This window comes from Heteronotia binoei, chromosome 8 (assembly GCF_032191835.1).
Source record: "Heteronotia binoei isolate CCM8104 ecotype False Entrance Well chromosome 8, APGP_CSIRO_Hbin_v1, whole genome shotgun sequence".
In the NCBI taxonomy this organism is placed as follows: domain Eukaryota; kingdom Metazoa; phylum Chordata; class Lepidosauria; order Squamata; family Gekkonidae; genus Heteronotia; species Heteronotia binoei.
The window spans coordinates 96,763,743-96,785,613 of record NC_083230.1 but is presented as its reverse complement, the minus strand read 5'-3'; the positions used below and the strand labels follow the sequence as shown (position 1 = coordinate 96,785,613).

The following is a 21,871-nucleotide window of genomic DNA, read 5'->3' as shown; positions in this document are numbered from 1 at the left end:
AAAAGCCACATGTGGCTCCCGAGCCACAGTTTGGCCACTCCTGAGATAGACAAACCGTGCATGGCACACTGAGAGACGGAGGAAGAACAGGATAAAAATGCACTAGAAGATTTTGAGTTTTAATCCAGATTCCTGCAGGAAATCTGTTATTGTATCACTGGAAGTTCATAACATACAAACGCATATGCATTTTTTTTTTAAAAAAAAAAGAGACTTACATGTGGAGCTGTTAAGAGAGGAGAATTGGTAAGCACGGAAGCCACACGTGGTGTCACTTTAACAGTGGCTTGTAACTGTGTGGGACTTGATGGTGGAAGGGACCTGGTTGGGCTCTGGCCACCCTCAGAGTCGCTGCCATGGCTGCTGGGGGGAGTTGGAGGCATGTGAAGGGTATCCATGGCTGAAAGAGACAGAAAGGGAGGGGGGAGAATCAAAAACTGTCTTAAAGCATTGGGAAGAAAGGAAACACAACGTTTAATAACTGCAGGCAGATGTGTTTCAAAAAGTTTAGAAAGTAAATAATGACACTGTGGGGGAACACACCTTTTTAAATACATAAGCGTCAGAGAAGTAAAGATACTGAAGGCACACCTACTACACAAAAATTAAACTAGTTTAAACATTGTAGCTTCCTCAACACACAAAAAGGAATCTTGGGAATCATAGCATATTGAAGGAAGGAATTCATTGTTTTAAATCCAGGGGCCACAAAAAATAGGATTTATTAAAGTGCCAATGAATTCTCTGTTAACCTCATAACTGGGAATGGACAGGTTCAATTACAGCATCAAAATTCTGTTTATGTTTGTGCAAAATGGCAATTTTGACAAAATGGGGAAACTGCAGACATATGAATTAGCATGACAGTGGTGGTCTTATCTTAAGGAGGAGCTGCCCATGATGAGCAGACCCCCACAGCATTACCCAAGCCCTGTCACTCATTTGCAACTTTTTAGCCATCAATGTCTACTTGGCTATCATAGCAACCGAAGCGTTTTAAACTCCAGGATTGTTGAAAATACTTTCTTTGGGGAACGTGCATCCTTCCTCCAACTCTTCCCTCTAACAAAAAGGTCAGTTATTCACACACATGGTAAGTCTGTAATGCCATCAGTCAATCAATTGTGCAATACACAAATAGTCACAAAGGAAGAAAAAAACCTACATTCATCGACTGACTGATTCATTTCTTTATCACTACTGAGTTTGCCTCAACCAATATGCTACACAAACTTCCCTTTAGGCAAAGATTCCCATGTACCTAAAGGCTGAGTTCAACTCTAAACATTGACTGTAGCTGTATCCTTCCCTGTCACATGGGCTCATGGCAGTTTACAGCAATCCACCTCTCTCTCTCTCTCTCTCTCTCTCTCCCCAGTGTGCTTACAGTTTAAGCCAGGCTACCCAATGTGGGGACTGGGGACACCGTGGCAACTGCCAACACCTTTCCTGATGCCTGCTAAATGCTTTTAGAAAGTGGATAGGGCTAAGAAAACAGGGCTTCTGATTGGCTGTGCAGATTAAAAGGTATTTGTTTCAAAAAGAGTTACTGCTCAAAATGTTATCATTAGAGTTAAAACAGAATCACAGAGCTGGAAAGTGCCATAGAGGCCATCTAGCCCAACCCCCTGCTCAATGTAGGATCAGCCAAGAGCATCCCTGTTTGTCCAGCTACTGCTTGAAGACTGCCAGTGAGAGGGAGCTCACCACCTCCCTCTGTAACTGATTCCACTGTTGAACAACTCTTTCCGTAAGAAAGTTTTTCCTAATATCCAACCAGTACCTTCCTGCCCTTAATTTACACTCATTATTGTGAGCTTCTCTGCTGCCAACAGGAACAGTTCCCTGCCCTTCTTTAAGTGACAGCCCTTCAAATACTTCAAGAGAGCAATCATGCCCTCCCTCAGCCTCCTCTCTCCAGACTGAACATCCCCAACTCCCTCAGTCTTCTCTCCTAGGACTTGGTCTCCAGGGGCCTGATTATCCTCGTCACTCTCCTCTGCACCCACTCAATTTTGTCCACATCCTTTAGGAAGTGAGGACTTTAGGAACTGCAGATAATACTCCAGGTGCAGCCTGACCAATGCAGTGCACAATGGAACTACAACACCTTATCCTAATATGCAGTTCTCACAACAGAACCCCTTTAGATAAGGCCTCTATTCTGCAGTCCATCGTATTGAGGGGAAACCGTGACAAACAACTAACCTTCCTTGGAAGAAAGGTTCAGGAACTGATCCACTTCATGAGGCTCCAGTTTGATCTCTGGGAGAATTTGGTGATTCAGTGGTTTAGCCTAAAGGGCAAAGGTTTAAAAAGAAATGAGACACCAGCATCAGGACAGAATCTTTCTGAGAAATCAAACACCAGCAGCTGGACAGAATCCTTCCTGCTTCCTCTCTTCTTAACGAGCAAGAAGACTGCCATGAAAATATCTGTTTTTGTCAATAAACATTAAAGCGCAGACAGAAACAGGGAGACACAGATCAGCCTCAGAGTTTAAATTCATCAGCTGCAAACGCACATAGATTGGAAAGTCAGACCAAAATGGAAAAATGCATCTTTTTAAATGAATATCCATTCCAGTAAATTTGACATGTTCAGCTCTCTGGCAGCTGTCAGGCTGCAGGACAGAAGAGCAAAAATAGATATCACAAAGGCACAGCTGGCACGACTGGTCACATATCTAGTCATGTCCAAGTCCAACTAAAAGACTGGGATCAACTTTAATAACCCAGGCACTATAAGATAAGGCACATTACAATGGCTGGACAGTGGCCTTAGCTAGTAGGATGCTTTTAATTCTCTCCCTTCATATTCCCTCCTCCCTCCCTAGTACAGAAGACAATGTGAAGGGAACAACCACTATAGCAGCATTTAAAGCATCCTGTAAAGTTGGGCCCAGGTTCAGAGACATCCAGGCCCAACTTTTTTCAAGGGAAGTGAGTACCTCTACAGCACCGACTTCATGCATTTTATTAAAAGTTGTGCACCACACAGACAGATATGCCAGATACACCACACGGACAGAAGCTCGAACTGATTTCAGCTCCCTACTGTAGGTGATAAATGCTGGAAGGGAAGGACTTTGCACTGTCTCTTAACATCAGAGGAAGACTATAGAAAAGATTAATGGGACCTCTGCATCTTTCCTTTCAACTGCTCTACCGCTATCCCTTTGATGTACACATTGTTGCTTTCAGGGAATCTTCCTTCCTTCTAGTTGACACCTTCTCTCCCTTCTCCATCTTGCCACCATGAGAGCCAGACACGCTTCTTGTATCTCCATCCATCCTAATGAGACACGATCAGAACCCTGTCACCCCTCTATCCTGTCTAGAATGGAGTTGCTTACAATCAAGGACCATTTTAGTTTGCCAAAATAAAAAGCCTCCCTGTGTGTAACTTTGTTTCTTCAGCAGCACACACAATGCTAAGCAATTCCGCTGTGCCATGTGCCTTGAGCACTCTACTACAGAGCCAAATCCAAGTGTTTTATTATATTTCTCTGCCTGGGAATTAAATCAGAGGGAGAGGCCCTCCTGATTGTCCCATCAACTAAAGAAGCTGGTTTGGTGGGTACACGAGAGGGGGCCTTTTTAGTGGTAGCCCCATGACTGTGGAACAACCTCCCCAGAGAGGTGTTGCTGGCCCACTCATTTTCTAACTTTAGGAGGGCGTTAAAAGCAGTTTTATTTAAGACTGCATTTAGTGAAGCTTAGTAGCAGTTCTGAGTAGTGATTTTAACTTTTGATTTTTATATTTCTGATGTGTTTTATGGGTGTTTTATCTATGCTGTAAGGCCACCTAGAGCGCTGTAAGGAAGAAAGATGGCTAATTTTTTGTTGTTCAGTTGCACAGTTGAGTCCGACTCTTTGCGACCCCATGGACAAAGTCATGCCAGGCCCTCCTGTCTTCCACCATCCACCGAAGCCTGCTCAAATTTGTGTTTGTTACATCAGTAACGCTGTCCAGCCATCTCATCTTCTGCCGTCCCCTTCTTCTTTTGCCTTGTGTCTTTCCCAGCATCAGGATCTTCTCCAGGGAGTGCTCCCTTCTCATTTGGTGGCCAAAATATTTGAGCTTCAGCATCTGACCTTCCAGGGAACAGTCAGGGTTGATTTTCCTTAGAACTGACTGATTTGATCTTCTTGCAGTCCAAGGGAATCTCAAGAGTCTTCTCCAGCACCACAGCTCAAAAGCTTCTGTTCTTCTGCGCTCGGCCTTCCTTATGGTCCAACTCTCACAGCCATACATTACTACTGGGAATACAATCGCTTTGATTTTATGGACTTTTGTTGGCAGGATCCATGAGAGAGAAGATGGCTAATACATGCTTTAAATAAATAAAAATAATTAGGATTCGCATGTCATGCAGACAGAAGTGCCAGGAAGGCTGGACTGATTAGGGCTCCCTACTTATGATTTATTTATTACATTAGACGTTTGGATCACTCAATTCCTCCAGCTGCTGTTGCATCATAGTGATACACACATATTTGCTGTTGTTTCAAGTAAGAACATAAGAGAAGCCATGTTGGATCTAGCAATTGCAGGACCTCCTCTCTCATGCAAAGCAACTTTGGGATCTCTACCCTGCCCCCTTTCCAAACAACCTCTCTGGTAGCAATTTCAGAGACTGAAGGAATATTCGTCCTCGCAACCCAGTGATGTCATTCAGTTGCCTCCTGAGATCATCGAGCAGCGTACCGTGCCATCCTCCGGCAGCGGAGCCTCTTCCCCCTCCAGGGTCATGCTACTCGCTGTGGCAGTGAGGCTGATGGAGGGAGTGAGGCCAGGTGCTGCCCCCCCAGCTGGTTCTGTCTTGATGGGGGCTGAGGCCACATCCGAGCCCAGGCTCCAGTCTTCGTTTTCCAGGTCCCCTGCAATGAAGAACAGAGACATTAGGAACCAGAGCCACAGCAGGCAGACTGTAAAAACAGGTGGGGAAGGAAGAAAGGAAAGAGGAAGAAACCCAAAACTAAAGCAAATCCCAGCCAAGGACAGGAAACCTGGTGAAAAATCATTTAACACATTAAACAAAGTCCCCCCCCCCCTCCCCGGAGTTTTCTTCCTCCAGGAACTTGGAGCCTTAAACTTAGTCCAAACATAGCACAGAGGTGTAGGGGGAGGGAGCAGGCAGAAAAAAAATACCAAGGTAATTATCAAAAGTTAACCAACAAGAGCTGCAAATAAGACTAAACAAGACTTTAGGCATATCAACTGGGGAAGAGGTTTGTGCAACTGCATGCACCAACAAATGCCTGCATTGTTGCCTTTTTTAATGGCTCTCTGTCCTGCTATCAAGGCTTGAATGAAAAGCATGACATCTTTGTTATGTCAAAATTAGTTTCCCTTCCTTCATCGGCATATGTGATAAGAGGGAGAAATACGAAGAAAGCAGAATCACACTGGGCAGTTACATGATCATAAATAAGGATCTATTACTTATGTGTTTAGCATTTATTTGCACACCTTTGCTTTTAAAGGGACATAACTAGGCTTGCCAGCTATGGGCTGGGAAATACTGGGATATTTTGGGGGTGGAGTCTGAGGAGGGTGGGATTTGAGGAGTGGAGCAACTTCAATGCCATAGAGCCCCACTGCACAGAGTGGTAAACCTGCAGTACTGCAGTCCAAGCTCTGCTCACGACCTGAGTTCGATCCCAGCAGAAGCTGAGTTCAGGTAGCTGGCTCATAGCTGACTCAGCTTTCCATCCTTCTGAGGTTGGTAAAATGAGTACCCAACTTGCTGGGGGAAAAGTGTAGATGACTGGAGAAGGCAATGGCAAACTACCCCGTAAAAAGTCTGCTGTGAAAATGTCGTGATGCAACAACACTCCAGAGTCAGAAATGACTGGTGCTTGCACAAGAGACTACTTTTACCTTTAACTAGGGTTGCCAGCTCTGTGCTGGGAAATACTGGGATATTTTGGAGGTGGAGTCTGAGGAGGGTGGGATTTGGAGAGTGGAGGGACTTCAATGCCATAAAGCCCACCTTCCAAAGCAGCCAGCCATTTTTTCTCCAGGTCAGCTGATCTCTGTTGCCTGCAGATCAGCTGTAATCCCAGGAGATCTCCAGCTACCATCATGAAGTTGGCAACCCACCATGAACCCCTCAGATCACAGTGGGGTGGGAATTTTTTTTAAAAATAACTCAGTTCATGAATAGCCATGGTGGATGATTAAACCTCCACCTTGTCCATTCCTCCACTTCTAAGCAAGGCCATAAAGGCAACAACGCTCCTTTTGCGCTTCTAGCAACCACTATGCAAAGACGGAGAACCTCTGAACATGGAAGTTCCATTTAGCAATAATGGCTAGCAGTCACAGAGAGCCTTCCATCAATTTTTCAAAGCCTATTGCTCGGAAACTGTATCGAGACACTGTACTTGTTGCTGTCTTTTGCTGGCAACTTCTTTCCACCAGAAATATGATACCGAGAAATGATGAATGGCTTTGCCTGTCTTGCCTAGAGGGGATATTTATACATCAGCAGAATTAATATCCTAGGAGTCCGAGCCACAAAGGCAGAGAGAAAAACTCAAAAATCCAGAACAAGAAGCCCCACAGCCCCTGGCTCCTGTAGCCTTGAATTGAACAGCTTGGAGAGAAGAAGAGAAAATAACATGGCTTTGATGCTAGTAATTACTTTGTGGTGTAATCTTAACCTTCCCTGCTGCTGAGGCAAGATGTAATTTGAATAAAATACAAGCTGGGCCAAAAAAGATTATGAACAAAAATAAATATGTATATATCCTGTAATCAGATGCTCCAAAACAGTTATCCAACCTCTGCCAAGAAGGGTAACCTATTTGTTTTTTTTTAACCATAGAAGGTTTTTTAATAGCATCTATGCTTAAAGAGGTTTTTTTTAAAAATAGCATCTATGCTTAAAGAGATTCTTGGCCCTTTCAAAAACATATATATAAAACCCAACACATTTTGAGGAAAAGCCAATATCACCACATGGCAAACTATGCCAAAGACTGGCAGAAAATTTTCTCCTCCTCTGTAATAATATCCCTCCTCTTTAGCACGCTCACACATTCTCAGACTAGGGCTTATGCACAAGTTACAGCTTAAAGCAGGATTGCTGCATGATTAATACATGGGCACATGGTGCTCAGATAAGAATGCAAGGGGCCAGATGTGACATGGAATCAACAGGCCATCCAAACCAGGTGACTGGAATAGATTCTTGTGATTCAGGTTACCATTAAATCATGGTGTTGCAGAAGTCTGGCATCACCTAGCTCAGAAGATGAATCGAGTCTAAACTCACCATGCTCGGCTGCATTCGGAACCAAGCACAATTGCCCCTAGAGTTCTTCTCCGGTTCAGATGGCAAGCCCAAACTGGTGTGCCATCCTCTCTTCCTGATACATGGGAATACATGGCAATGGCAATACCTCAGGCAGCAGAGGCCCTGAATAGATCATCGGGGTAGGTCATTAAGGGCTCTGGAAACTACACTTCTCAAGATACCTTGCACCTGGGATGCTGCACTCATAAACTATGGGACACAAGCCACAAGGTAATCCTCCTTCTGAGCATACCCTATCAAAATGAATGGGAACGATGAAAGAAGAAAAGTTTGTGGATTGATACAGCATATTAATTTGTGAAGAAGGCAAAGAATGAAAAGTATTCATTCTCTGTCTTATGTTCCTCTGTCACCACTGGCTTCACACTGCTTTATGCTGAAGTCAGTTTCTATGCTGAGCCGTGCATTTTAAAGAACTGATTTCATGAGATTCTCCCCCCCCCCTCCTCCTCCAAAAAAAGAGCAGGGGATTTGGTGGAAGAGAAGCCTGAACCACCAGTCATACCCTGGCTCTCAAGGTCTGGTGTGGTACAGTGGGCAGAGGCCCCACATGGCTTGAGGGCTCAAATGCTTGTTCAGCCAAGCCACTCACTGGGTGGACTCAGGGCCAGTTCTCAACTTCAAAGGATAAAATCGTTGCTTAAAATTCTCATGCCCCCTTGAAATGCCTGGAGCAGGGGCATAATATAAACTGTGACAAAGAAGGAAAAGAAATGGCAATAGACCCTTCCAAAACTGATTAACTCCTTCACCTGCCTGTCACCCATAGCTGACTATCAGCATATTACAAAGACAGATTTTCCAGCTTCTTTTGTACATACAGCAAAAAGGGGGGGGGGGAGGGAGAGATGAGCAAGTATAATAAGACATTCTCCTAATTCTTCAGAGACCCTTGGTTTGCACGCGTACAATTCGTTTTTGCTAAGCATTTTAGGGTGCTGCTGTAAATAAGCAATCCTCTGTCCTCAGGGGCAGTTTCTCTGGTGAAACACACAGGCCTTGCCTTTTCCCATCATGCCCCTGTTGGAGCAAGAATCTACATAAACCCAGTCTGACAGCTACAGTATGACAGCTGGTGATCTAGCTGCCAGGCTAGGTCACAGTGACCTGATCAGCAGACCGGCTTGAGCCGGCAGAAGCCAAGTGATGCAATCTGCTGAGTCAGCACGGCCAGGATTGGCTGCTTGGACTATATATGATCTGTGTGTGCATCACACAGGTCTCTCCCTGTGAGATGGTGGTTAGGCGAAGCACTTTGTCCGTGGAGGTGATATTGTATAGACTGCACAAGAGAGCACTTGGTGTGTATATATGTTAATACACCTTTTGGCACTAGTCGCACGTGTCTGCCTGATTTTCTTTCCTGAAGCCCTGTGTCGGGCAAGTCATCTCCCTCACTCTGCTACTCCCGCTCCGACAGGGTTATGGGCCCAGGGCGGTTCCGCTGCGCGGAGGAGAGAGTTGAGAGTTGAGCCGACTGTGAGTTTGGAAAGAGCCGGAGGCGAGGAACGCCGGTGAAGGACACAGAAGCACCACCGTTCTCTGTTTGAGAGCCAGAGGGACGTCGGCAGCCAGCTGTGAGGAGGAGTCGGCACGATGGCTCAGCAACAGCTTGGAGTAGCCGTTGAGAAGCTCACCTCAGCCAACTACGCGGTGTGGAGCCTGCGAATGCAACACTACCTCAGGCGTGAAGGGCAATGGCTGTTCGTGAGTAACCCCCCTGCTGACTTATCTCCTGCCGAGACTGTGTTATCGGATAAGGCACTGGCCAACATAGTGCTGTCTATAGGAGATGACCAGCTGGTTTATGTGCGCGGGAAGGACACTCCCAAGGCTGCCTGGGACGCGTTGAGTGCGGTGCATGTTAGCACCACTGCTGGTTCCCTCATGGCCTTGACAAGGAGGATGTTCCGCACCGTTATGCCGGCTGGAGGGTGTGTGAAAGATCACATCAAACGGCTAACGGACTGTTTCGTTGAGCTGGAGGCAAGAGGCAAGACTGTAGCTCCAGACGACAGAGTGTACATTTTGCTGTCGTCGTTGCCACCTGAGTACACTCCCCTGATAACTTCTCTGGAGACGGTGGACGTAGCGACCCTGACCATGGAATACGTCTGTGCCCACCTGCTTGACTTCCAAGAGAGAATTGCGGCCGTGAGCTGTCCGGGGGTGTCGGCCAGGCAGCGTGCTGTTATCGGTGTGTCCGGGAAGACAGCCAAGAACGAGCCAGCTTTTGCTGCTGGCAGGCGTCCGAAGGTGGAGGAAGTGGAGCCGACTGCGTTTGCAGTCCGTCGCTGCTATGGATGCGGGTCGTCGCAGCACCTGCTCCGAGCTTGCCCTGAGAGGGAGAAGAGGCGGGGGCGTGTGCGGCGAGAGCGGAGGACCGCCAGCCCGTGTGAGGAAGCAACCCGGCTGGTCACGTCTGCAGTAGAGAGCACAGGGTCTGCTTGGATTTTAGACTCCGGGGCAACGAGCCATCTCTGCTGCGAGAAGGAGTTGTTGAAAAACATTGACAGTCCTGAGCATAAGTATGTGAGATTGGCTGATGGGACCACTGCCAATTCTGTTTGCTCAGGCAATGTGGAATTTCCTGCACTGAAATGTATGTTGCAAAATGTGTTGTATGTACCCTCACTGCAGTCTAACCTGTTGAGTGTTAGCACACTGTTTGACCAGGGATACCAGGTGAGATTTGAGAAAACCTGCTGCAAAATCCTGGGAGGTGGGGGAAAGTTGCTTGTGACAGGAAAGAGGGAAGGTAAACTGTATGTGGTCCAGAGTGATTGTGCCCAGGTAACTCAGGTGTCGAATGAGCCTGTGCACAATAATTGTATACATTTGCTCCATAGGAGACTCGGGCACTGCGGATTTAGGGCGTTAAAGAAAACCCTGGAGCTTGTGCCTAGTTTGAAAGTAAATCCTTGCAAATGTTACTTGGATTGCCAGGTCTGCAAGAAGACCAAAAGCAAGGCGTGTGCTGTTGCTAAAGAAAGCTCAAGGGAAAGCACACGAGCCCTGGAACTAGTCCATTTAGACGTTATTGGCCCATTGCCAAAGAGTCTGTCGGGGAGGAGATACTGCTTGGTGGCCACCGACGACCACACGAGGTACGCGTGGGTTTTCACCATGGTGCATAAGTCTGAGGTGTATAAGACATTCACCAAGTGGGTCAAAGCAGTGGAGAGACAATTAGGGGTTAATCTCCTGGCTGTACAAACCGACAGAGGGGGGGAATTCTTATCTAACCAGATGAAACGTTGGCTGGAGAACAAGGGCATCGCCCACCGTCTGACGAACCCGGCAACGCCCCGAGAAAATGGGCATGGGGCTGTATTGCAGAATGTGATGTATTGCATGTTAGAGGATGCACAACTGCCAATGACCTATTGGGCAGAAACCATACATGCAGCTGTTTTTTTGCAAAATAGGGTTTGGTGTAATACTGTGAAAAATGTGCCTTACAGGTTACTGTTGAACAAGACCCCAGATTTGAGTTCTTTAAAAGTCTTTGGGTCACGGGCTCGGGTTGGCATCCACTCCACGAGTAGCGGGGAGGGGGATGTCCGGGCAGAGAGCCTAATTTTTCTGGGCTACAAGCCAAGGGCCAGGTGTTATCGTTTCTGCAATAGCAAATGCAAGATAACACTTAGTAAGAGTGCCCAGTTCAATGAAGAAAGCAGCTGGCCAAGGTTGCACTCCTTGCAGAAACAATTTGTCCTGCTGCCAAGTAGCGATAACGATGTTGGAGCGCAGCCCAGAACTCCAGCCCAGGAGGTGGCACCCAGTGGGGCTGGAGAAGGTGAGCCGAATGCTGGCACAGAGCCTGACGAGCAGAGTCAGGAGGCAGAGCCTCAAATGCAGGAACTGGAGGTAAAGTGTGAGAGTCAGGAGGTTCAACACCCAATTACAGGGGCAGAGCAACCAGCCCAGGAGGTGGGAACAGAGCAACCCGAAGAAGACAAAGCTGGTCCAAGCACAGGGCCACGGGTGTCTGCCAGGTCCACCAAAGGCCAACGTCCCGCTAGGTACAAGTGTCCCTATGTCACTCTGACTGTCAATCCAGACCCACCCGGATTTGAGGAAATGTTAAAAGAAAAGGCTAAGAAATGGAAAGCCTGGGTGGCAGAGTGCGAGGCAAGGGAGAAGGAGGCTGAAGCCAAGCGTCTGAAAGAGCTGGCTGAACAGGAACACGATGATGTGTTTTACAATCATGATGAGTTCCTGAACGAATTCCGGAAAGGGTTCCGAGCTACGTAAATATGAACTGTAATGTTGCTGGTGGACATGTATGTAAACTGTGTAAAGTGTTTTGGTGCACTGGGTTTAAATAGATTAGGAGGTGTGTTGGAGCAAGAATCTACATAAACCCAGTCTGACAGCTACAGTATGACAGCTGGTGATCTAGCTGCCAGGCTAGGTCACAGTGACCTGATCAGCAGACCGGCTTGAGCCGGCAGAAGCCAAGTGATGCAATCTGCTGAGTCAGCACGGCCAGGATTGGCTGCTTGGACTATATATGATCTGTGTGTGCATCACACAGGTCTCTCCCTGTGAGATGGTGGTTAGGCGAAGCACTTTGTCCGTGGAGGTGATATTGTATAGACTGCACAAGAGAGCACTTGGTGTGTATATATGTTAATACACCTTTTGGCACTAGTCGCACGTGTCTGCCTGATTTTCTTTCCTGAAGCCCTGTGTCGGGCAAGTCATCTCCCTCACTCTGCTACTCCCGCTCCGACAGCCCCTCCCCTCCAAACAGGCCAAAGCAGACATAAGCCCCCTTTTCACCGCTTGGTAACGCTAGCCTCCAGAACCACTGCCCCTCCGTCCCACCAGGTGAGAGGCGGCATTCATCTATAAATAGTTCTTTTTGCCACTTTGCGACTGGGGGGGCGGGGTGTGTGTGTGTTTCACTCCCACCCTTCACTCTGCTCCGGCCGCTACTACAGATAATGAAAGACAAGCTGTCGGCACGTCTCTGACAAAGAAGGCACTGTGCAGCAGCCCAACACTGCAATCTCTTTCAGAGGCTAACCATATGGGATGATTAAACAGAAAGGGAGTTGAAAGCACAGGAGGATGTGTGCGGTCTTCTCTTTTAAAGGTTTCTTTGTTCTGAAAGATAATCACCAGTTTGACAGGCAAGGCAAGGCTTCAGTTTGTGTTGCAGGGAAGGGGGGGGTGTCAGCCCTGGAACCAGTTTTCTATAGCAGGGTTTGTTCCATGAATGTATGAAGTAATATTAAAGAACAGTTCTTCTGGAAACGTGCAAAGTGCCCTTCTCATCACTGGCTTTCATAAAGTATCCCCATGCAGGGCTTACAAGACAGGTGATATAACTTCCAGGCAAGTCTGAGCCCAAATATCCACCATAGTTTTAAGGTTTGGGTGGGTCCAGTTTTGCAGCCCAAGAATTTCTCAAAACATCCAACTTTTTAAATGACAAAAGTTAGTCCCTGACAGTGAACATTTTATTCTTCCAGAGTACTCTGCTGCTAACCTAAAAGTTACTTTCTCCTGCAAAGGGCAAATCCAACATGAAATCGCTATACAAGAACTAAGCAAATTCAAGATTTAACCTCCAAATCTTCACTGGGATTAGGTGCTAATATCTTGAATATCTTTCTGAAATTTCCTATTACCTCTGCTTATCGAACTAGATTTTATGCTAATCCTACTTTGCCTAACAGCACTTGAGGATGGCTCACACCTACTCTGAGTGAATTGATTACTGTTTGTATTTGATCTTGTTTTAAATTGGTCTCATCGTAATATCCCCCCACACCTTTCTGTTGTAGGTATAAGAGCATCATTTACCTAATGGATACACATTCTAATAAACAATGAAGCAAAATCCATATCTCTTCACTTTAGTTAGAATAAATTTTGCTTGTCTCTGAAGTACCACAAGACTCCTGTTTTATTTTGCTGCTACAGATGAACATGCTTACCCATCTGGAACCTAGGGAGAACATGTGAGCATAGATTGTGGTAGTTGTACAGTACTTACTGACTCAGCTTGAAAATTTCTTGGTCTGACAATCTGACTTGAATGAAGGGCCTTCTTTTGTGGTTTTGCATCTGTTTGTAGACTAGGCTGGGCAGCTTCTGTACTTACACAACTTTCAGAGAAACCCCACCCCCTCTGAATACCAGTGGTAGGAGGCACCGCTGAGGGAAGGCCTTGGCCTCTGTGTCACAGTAACTGGTTGACTGATGTGAGAGGCAGGTTGTTGAACTAGACAGACCAGTGGTCTAATCCAGCCAGGCAGGGGCCATTCTCTTCTTCAAAGAGTGGTTTGAGAGCTAGATTAGGGTTGCCATCGCCAGTCTAGAAAATTTCTAGAGATCTGGAGGGTGGAATCTGGGGAGAGGAGGGAGCTCAGAGGAGGTGTGATGCCATGGAATTTGAAGTAGCCTGGAGATTAACTGTAATTTTAAATGTAAGAAGAGTCTGGCTGGATCAGACCACTGGTACATCTAGTTCAACAACCTGCCTCGTACATCAGCCAACCAGTTACTGTGCTGCAGACATCAAGGCCTTCCCTCAGTGGCGCCTCTTACCACTTGTATCCAGAGGTTTTCTTCCTCTGAATGCAAACGTGAGTCCTAGAGATAGTTGCAGAGGGTAGGCATGTGGGTCTGTAGTAGAACCACCACATTAGAGTTCAATAGCAGCTTAAAGACCAACAAGGTTTTCAGGAGATGAGCATTCAAGAGTGAAAGCTCTCCTCATTAGATACATCATATCTGACAAAGGAAGTCTGACTCTCGAAAGTTCATACACTGAAAGATCTACAGGACTCTAATCTATAAATCCGGGAGAACTCCAAGACTCACCTTGGGGGTGGCAATCCTTAGCAAGATGTGTCTTTTGACTACATACTAATACCTTTGTGATTGTGGGCTCCATAATGCATAACAGAGACCCCACCGTTCCTTTTATAGCAAGTAAACAGGTCCAAAGCACTGATCTGGTCTACGCCTGCTTAGTTTCAGCCGTGCTTCAACAAAAAAGGACAAATACTGGAACCACAGGAGTGTCTAATCCAGGATAACAAACATGGAGAGTTTATTTGTTATTCTGGATTCAACAAGAAAGGAGCCAGAGCTCAGTGGTAGAGAGCATAATTTGAATTGATGAGCCATTCCGAGCATCTCCACTTACAACAAGTCAGTCAATTGTTATTACAGCCCACAAGCCATACAGAAGCAGAACAAACACTGTTCATTACCTAAAATTATTTCTCTACATATATTTGTTCAACCTAATATGTCAGACAATGAGAAGGGTTAGAGATTATCAAAGCAAATTCTACAGATATTCTCTTAGACCATATTTTCATGGCAGACACTTAAGCTATTCCTACAGTGATTCTTTGGTCAATTCTAGCCAAGAGAAATGTAAGAAAGAGTCTTCTGCTCAGAAAACATTCTTTTTTATTGCCGAAAACAGGTTCCAATACATCCATGCATGCATGAATATAAGACATCCTTTAGCCTGAACAAAGGCCAGGGCTTTGTCTGCCCTGGTCTGGCTGAATGTGCTCCCATTGGAGATCAGGGCCCTGAAGGACCTATTACAGTTCTGCAGGGATGGTAGAATGGAGCTCTTCTGCCAGGCCTTTGGTTGAGGCAGTGGACACCCGATAAATCTCGTTATCCCCTGCTCTCACTGGTTGCATGGTCTGTATTGTTGCGGTGTTATGGTGCCCGTTCTGATCAGCCCTGCTTACGAGGTCAACAAAGCATCACCAGGTTGTGGTAAGTGACCACCAACTAGCTTCCTCAGGAGACACCTGAGCTGCCATCATGGATCTGATTAGTAAATGTACTGTTAGTTGGGATTATTTCTGTTTTTAATGTGTTAATTATTTGAATTTTATGTATTTTACTGATGTGTTGTGACTCGCCCTGAGCCCACTTGTGGGAGAGGGCAGGATATAAATCAAATAAATAAATAATATACAACATCTGCAATGAATACATGAGGCAGTGATTCAATCAGTTAACAGTACAATATGTAGACAGGGCTTTTTTGTAGCAGGAACTCCTTTGTATATTAGGCCACACACCCCTGATGTAGCCAATCCTCCAAGAGTTTACAGGGCCTACTGTAAACTCTTGGAGGATTGGCTACATCAGGGGTGTGTGGCCTAATATGCAAAGGAGTTCCTGCTGCAAAAAAAGCCCTGAGCAGGGATATGAAGAAAGCACTCTCTGCAGCCTTCAATATCCAATACCAATCAGAGTAGACTATACCAGGCTCACATTCAGGCAGCTTCAATAGATTGATGTTAGAGTAATGGGTCTACAAAACCATTCACTGAGTGCGTATAAAAAGTTAGCATCGTTTAAATAAGAATTTCACAATTACAAAAGCAGCTGCGCTATAGCTTGAGCATTATTTACAAATCTCAAAGAGAGATGTAACGTTAAATGTGAAAGATCTCTCCCTCACCATTTGAAGACATGCTTTGTTTTTGAATGGGTATGGGAAACTGCTTTTAAAAAATTGTTTTTCCTGTCATGTCACAACTTACTTAATCAGGGCTGAACCTGCTTAGATTTTGAGATCTAATGAGATCAGGCTAGCCTGGATCATCCACATGCATTTACTCATGTATTAACCAGAATTTTAAAAAATCAAAACAAGGACTCATTGGATCCAAGAAATCTAAATGCTTAAGTAGCACTAGTGATCAAGTTATAAGTGAACACTACCTGACAAGCAAACAACAACACAAAAGAGACCCCCTTTCATTGCCTCCTGAAAAGGGCGAACAGAACTGGCGGGTCTTTCTGAAGAGAGTAGGGCTGTCAAGTTTCCGCTAGGGGCAGGGGACCCCCCCCCATCTGGAGGACCCCAACCTGCCAGCAGGGAGCAGGCCACGGGGGGATCCCTGTCCTAAAGAGCCCCATTGCCGCACCCCATCACCACACGCTGTCCCTAGCGTGATGACATCACCCGGAAGTGGACTTATCACACCAAGGACATCGCATAGGTGATTCCCTCCCTTTTATTATTTCTGTCTTTATATTTCAAGAATTCCTTCCTCTCCACTGCATCTACTTTAGACCTAGCCTTTTTAAAAATGATGTTTGTTGAAGGGGTTATTTCAATTGTTTTAAAATGGGATTTTATCATGTATGTTTTAAATTGTTAACCACATTGGTGGCCCTTGTAAGGGCAGAAAGGTGGGATACAGCTATTGTAAACGAAAGAATAAAAGCATAAATCTCAGACTGTTGTGGTCTTCAGCATCTGTCTTTTTAGGGTTGTCAATTCCAATTCAAGAAATATCTGGGGACTTTGAGGGTGGAGCCAGGAGAAAGGTTGTGACAAGCATAACTGAACTCTGAAGGGAGTTCTGGCCCTCACATTTAAAGGGACTGCACACCTTTTAAATGCCTTCCCTCCATTGGAAATAATGAAGGATAAGGGCACCTTATTTGGGACTCAAAGAATTGGATCCTCTGGTCCAAACTTTCTAAAACATGGAGGGTGTTTTGAGGAGAGGCACTGGATGCTATGTTGAGAATCTGGTGTCTCTACCTCAAGAAATAGCCTCCCCAGAGCCCCAGATCAATTCCCTATTATACCTTATGGGAAACAGTCACCATAGGGAATAATCGAGTGCCAGCAGACATTCCCCCCCACACACACACTTTCTGATGACCCTTAAGCAGGGTGAGGGCCTCCAAACCAGGAGATCCCCTGCCCCCAACTGGGGATTGGCAACCCTATGTCTTTTTGAGATATCTCGGCCTGATTAAGAATTTGACCAGTCATCATACATGACAACAACCTAATTTCTCTATGAAAATCAATTTAATTCTGTGTTGCTATGGGAGTCAGTTTTGACTTCCAAACAGAAGAAAGAAAGAAAGAAAGAAAGAAAGAAAGAAAGAAAGAAAGAAAGAAAGAAAGAAAGAAAGAAAGAAAGAAAGAAAGAAAGAAAGAAAGAAAGAAAGAAAGAAAGAAAGAAAGAAAGAAAGAAAGAAAGAAAGAAAGAAAGAAAGAAAGAAAGAAAGAAAGAAAGAAAGAAAGAAGAAAGAAAGAAAGAAAGAAAGAAAGAAAGAAAGAAAGAAAGAAAGGAAAGGAAAGGAAAAGGAAAGGAAAGGAAAGGAAAGGAAAGGAAAGGAAAGGGAAGGAAGGGAAAGGGAAGGGAAGGGAAGGGAAGGGAAGGGAAGGGAAGGGAAGGGAAGGGAAGGGAAGGGAAGGGAAGGGAAGGGAAGGAAGGGAAGGGAAGGGAAGGGAAGGGAAGGGAAGGGAAGGGAAAGGGAAGGGAAGAAGAAAGAAAGAAAGAAAAGAAAGAAAGAAAGAAAGAAAGAAAGAAAGAAAGAAAGAAAGAAAGAAAGAAAGAAAGAAAGAAAGAAAGAAAGAAAGAAAGAAAGAAAGAAAGAAAGAAAGAAAGAAAGAAAGAAAGAAAGAAAAGAAAGAAAGAAGAAGGGAAGGGAAGGGAAGGGAAGGGAAGGGAAGGGAAGGGAAGGGAAGGGAAGGGAAGGGAAGGGAAGGGAAGGGAAGGGAAGGGAAGGGAAGGGAAGGGAAGGGAAGGGAAGGGAAGGAGGGAAGGGAAGGGAAGGGAAGGGAAGGGAAGGGAAGGGAAGGGAAGGGAAGGGAAGGGAAGGAAGGGAAGGGAAGGGAAGGGAAGGGAAGGGAAGGGAGGGAGGGAGGGAGGGAGGGAGGGAGGGAGGGAGGAAGGGAGGAAGGGAGGAAGGAAGGAAGGAAGGAAGGAAGGAAGGAAGGAAGGAAGGAAGAAGGAAGGAAGGAAGGAAGGAAGGAAGGAAGGAAGGAAGGAAGGAAGGAAGGAAGGAAGGAAGGAAGGAAGGAAAGAAAGAAAGAAAGAAAGAAAGAAAGAAAGAAAGAAAGAAAGAAAGAAAGAAAGAAAGAAAGAAAGAAAGAAAGAAAGAAAGAAAGAAAGAAAGAAAGAAAGAAAGAAAGAAAGAAAGAAAGAAAGAAAGAAAGAAAGAAAGAAAGAAAGAAAGAAAGAAAGAAAGAAAGAAAGAAAGAAAGATGTTGCAATTTATGAAGCAGCAGAACTGAATCCAAATGGTGGAATGGAGGAATGGTAGTCATTCCTTACACCCTCGTCCACCCCCAACCACACCAGGCTTGATATGCAGGCGGTTTCCCTTGGAGAAACAAAGATGTGTTTAATGATTCACCAGAAGAATGATTCACAGTAAGTCTTAGGGACTCCAGAGTGGCGATGCCGTGAAGGCCTGCCCACTCCCAGTAGAAAATCACACATAAATAGAAACCAAATGTTAAGTTGCAAAACTAGTTAATGACTGAATAATTAAACACATGCAAAGTTAAAAAGCAGCTTTGTAAGGAAGAAAAGCACGCTCTTGAATAGCAAAGTAAGTTCAATTAAATATTTTGCTTTGCGTTGGATTTCAAATGTAAATACTGCAGGCAGGGGACAGCAAAATCTAATTTCTCAATTGGCACATATACCTGTGTTCAATATCCAAAGGTATTTTCTATAAAAAGGAAATGTTTGCACTTTAAGTAGAAGAAGCAGAACCCAATCTATTTCCTTTAAAAAAAAACCAAACAAACTTTATTTCTTTAAAAATTAAATTTGCAGAGGCATTTTAAGCAATATCAGGCTATTTAATGGCATGTGTGTATATCTATACCTACCTATACCTACCTATCTACCTATACACACAACCTAACAGTCTTCTTGTTTTCTCTCCAGATAAATTGCCTTTATGGACCATTCATGGGAGAGTGTGCCAAACTCTGCTAAATCGGTTGGTTTCTGAATTTAAACTCCCAAAGATGAGGATGGCTTGAATGGAAGCGTTGAGCTTCACTGCCATGTCGCATGCAAGGGTAGCTTCCTGACATAGACCTCTGGACCCCCTTGCTGGGACCTCTGGACCCTATAACTGTATTGTCTATTTGGACAAGAATGGATTGGTTCTGAAAGATATGTGAGAAAGCAAGAGCATAACAAGCAGCTTGCAGCAATTCTAAAATATTAATATGCAGCAGCAATCCCTCAAGATAAATTATCAATAGAACATCACCACAATAAAGAATGTATGACAGGATTGAGAATAGAAAATCTGTGCCATAAGGCACGAACCCAGCTGTATAACAAGATAGAAACCAGAGCTGCAGAGGTTGCATCTGTAACATGGCCATAAGCAGGACTGTAGTGGTAGAAGCCATATATCCCAAAAGGCGCTGAATTTTCCAAAATGATTGGAACTGGTGTGATCTGAACTGTCTCACCAAGGCAAAGATGGCCTATACTCTTTCCGGAGGTAGAAAACCCTTTCCCACTAGGGAGTCCAGCATAACTCTGATAAATTGCACACTCCGGGATAGGACAAACTATGACTTATCCCAGTTCACAAGGAGCCCTAATCTTTGACAAGTCTCCAGGACAAGGAGACTCAACAACTGGTCCTTCGAATCCATCACCAGTAACAATCATCTAGGTAAAGGACTATAGGATATGGCAACCCTGTATATTAAGGTAAGATCTGCTCCAGACCACCTATGTCTGCCATTTCGTTATATGGCTCTTATCCACTGCCTTTGTATTTCTTAGCTCTCCAGATTCCTGGGACCACCTAGAATGACAACAGATAGGTAGTGAAACTGCTTCACCTGCTCACCCTGCTTCTCTGGAGTTCTGCTTCCTCCTCTTTGAATGATACACACTGTAGAGTATGTGTATGCAGTGTGCACAAACCTAGCTTTGGAATATCTTTATCTTGACATTCCCATATTTCATACGGTTGTTGCATGCTTGATGTTATCCTGACTGCTTGAGAATTACTAATTCCACTTAACAACCTCAGATTTTGCCACATTCATGATCTCAGTACCTGTACCAAACTTGCATTAGGAGCCTCATAGCTCTATTCAAAGGATCCTTTGAGATGTCATTTGTGTTTGTTGTTGACTAAACCGAGCAAAAGCCAGCTATAAAGGCTAATCCAGCAGCTTCTAGGAGCAAGAGATGGCCAAAAGGAAGATTTTTCTCATTACACTAAAGCTACTAAGTATGATCTTGAGCCAAACTGAGATAGTGGAGTCCCAATCAGAAATAATCAGGGTACGTGTATCCAGTGGTCATTTTGTAGAAAAATAGGTGGTGGAGCTCATCCAGGGATTGTTATGCAGTTTCATACTATTCAATGGACAAGGAGGTGGAACTCTCAGGAGAAGGTGGAACTCTCAGAATGGTTCAGAAGCTGTGCTCCTATGAGCTCCCACTGAATCTGAGACCTGCATGTATCCCCTAAGATTTCCTGCTATTCCAATTGATTACACAAACAAGATCAGTTCCTCTGGAGGAAATAGCTATTTTGGATGGGGGATTCTATGGCATTATACCCTGCTGAGGTTTCTCCCCTCCCCAGGGGTGGAATTCTAGAAGGAACTCCTTTGCATATTAAGGCCACACACCCTGATGTAGCCAATCCTCTAAGAGCTTACAAAAAAGAGACTTGTAAGCTCTTGGAGGACTGGCTATATCAGGGGTGTGTGGCCTAATATGCAAAGGAGCTCCTGATAGAATTCCACCCCTGCCCCTCCCTAAACATGGCCCTTCACCTCCAAGACCTCCAGGTATTTCCTAACCCTTACATTTTGCCCTTTTCTGTACTTTGTCCCAAAGCTACAGTACCCTTGAGGAGAGGCAACCAGGCCTAAAAAACAGCCATTTAAAACTGGCTGAATCCTAGATTTATATAATAGCTCTAATACTTGCTGCTTGAACATTTCCATTTTTAGACTGATGCGGTTTTACACATTCCTACTTCTTTTTTTTAAGTGTCAGATCTAGACACATATTTGCTTGTTCAAGAAATTGAACACAGCATGATAAATTACTATTCGAACTCTGATAATTATTGTGGGAAATGTGCATTTTAAAAAAAAAAATGCTTTTATATCAGACTATTCTGAGATAGAGTTTTTAGCAGTACATATGGTTGGTTTCTCACTTACATATTATTTCACAGGTGCCCACGAGGGCCACAGAATCACAGCAGGCCACCTGCACGCTTATGTCCAAGCCTCCTTCTTCATGATATTTTCCCCTCAATAGCTTCTTCTTCCAAACAGGCCTTTTACATCCATGTCCCAAGGGTATCTGCACAAGCCCCCAACATAGTCTCCACTTGGTATTCATGCACATTAAAAATATCTTCAGAGCAGCCTGACTATAAATTTGCTCAGCTTATCCCTTATAATAACACTGTGCCCTGGATGACCCAGGCCAGCCTAATCTTGTCACATCTCAGAAGCTTCGGGGAGGGACGGTGGCTCAGTGGTAGAGCATCTACTTGGTAAGCAGAAGGTCCCAGGTTCAATCCCCGGCATCTCCAACTGAAAAGGTGTAAAAAACTAGCCAGCCCAAGCAGGCCTTGCTTGCCCGGGGCTCTCCTTTCTTGCTTGCCCAGGGCTCTCCTTTCTTGCTTGCCCAGGGCTCTCCTTTCTTGCTTGCCCAGGGCTCTCCTTTCTTGTGTTGGGTCGCTTTTGGCTGGGAGAGTGCAGCATATGCTAATTAG

At 45.0% G+C, this 21,871-nt stretch overlaps 1 protein-coding gene across 1 annotated transcript in view; it reads right to left on the bottom strand.

Annotated features, from left to right (window-relative positions):
- CREB3L2 (cAMP responsive element binding protein 3 like 2) overlaps window positions 1–21,871 on the bottom strand; it is a 119,989-nt gene that overhangs the window by 35,981 nt on the left and 62,137 nt on the right. Inside the window, exons 3-5 of the mRNA XM_060245689.1 lie at window positions 4,711–4,883; window positions 2,209–2,296; window positions 219–400 (exon numbers count right to left, since the gene is read on the bottom strand). Of these exons, the coding sequence (XP_060101672.1) occupies window positions 219–400; window positions 2,209–2,296; window positions 4,711–4,883 (443 nt within the window). The remainder of the gene's footprint in view (window positions 1–218; window positions 401–2,208; window positions 2,297–4,710; window positions 4,884–21,871) is intronic.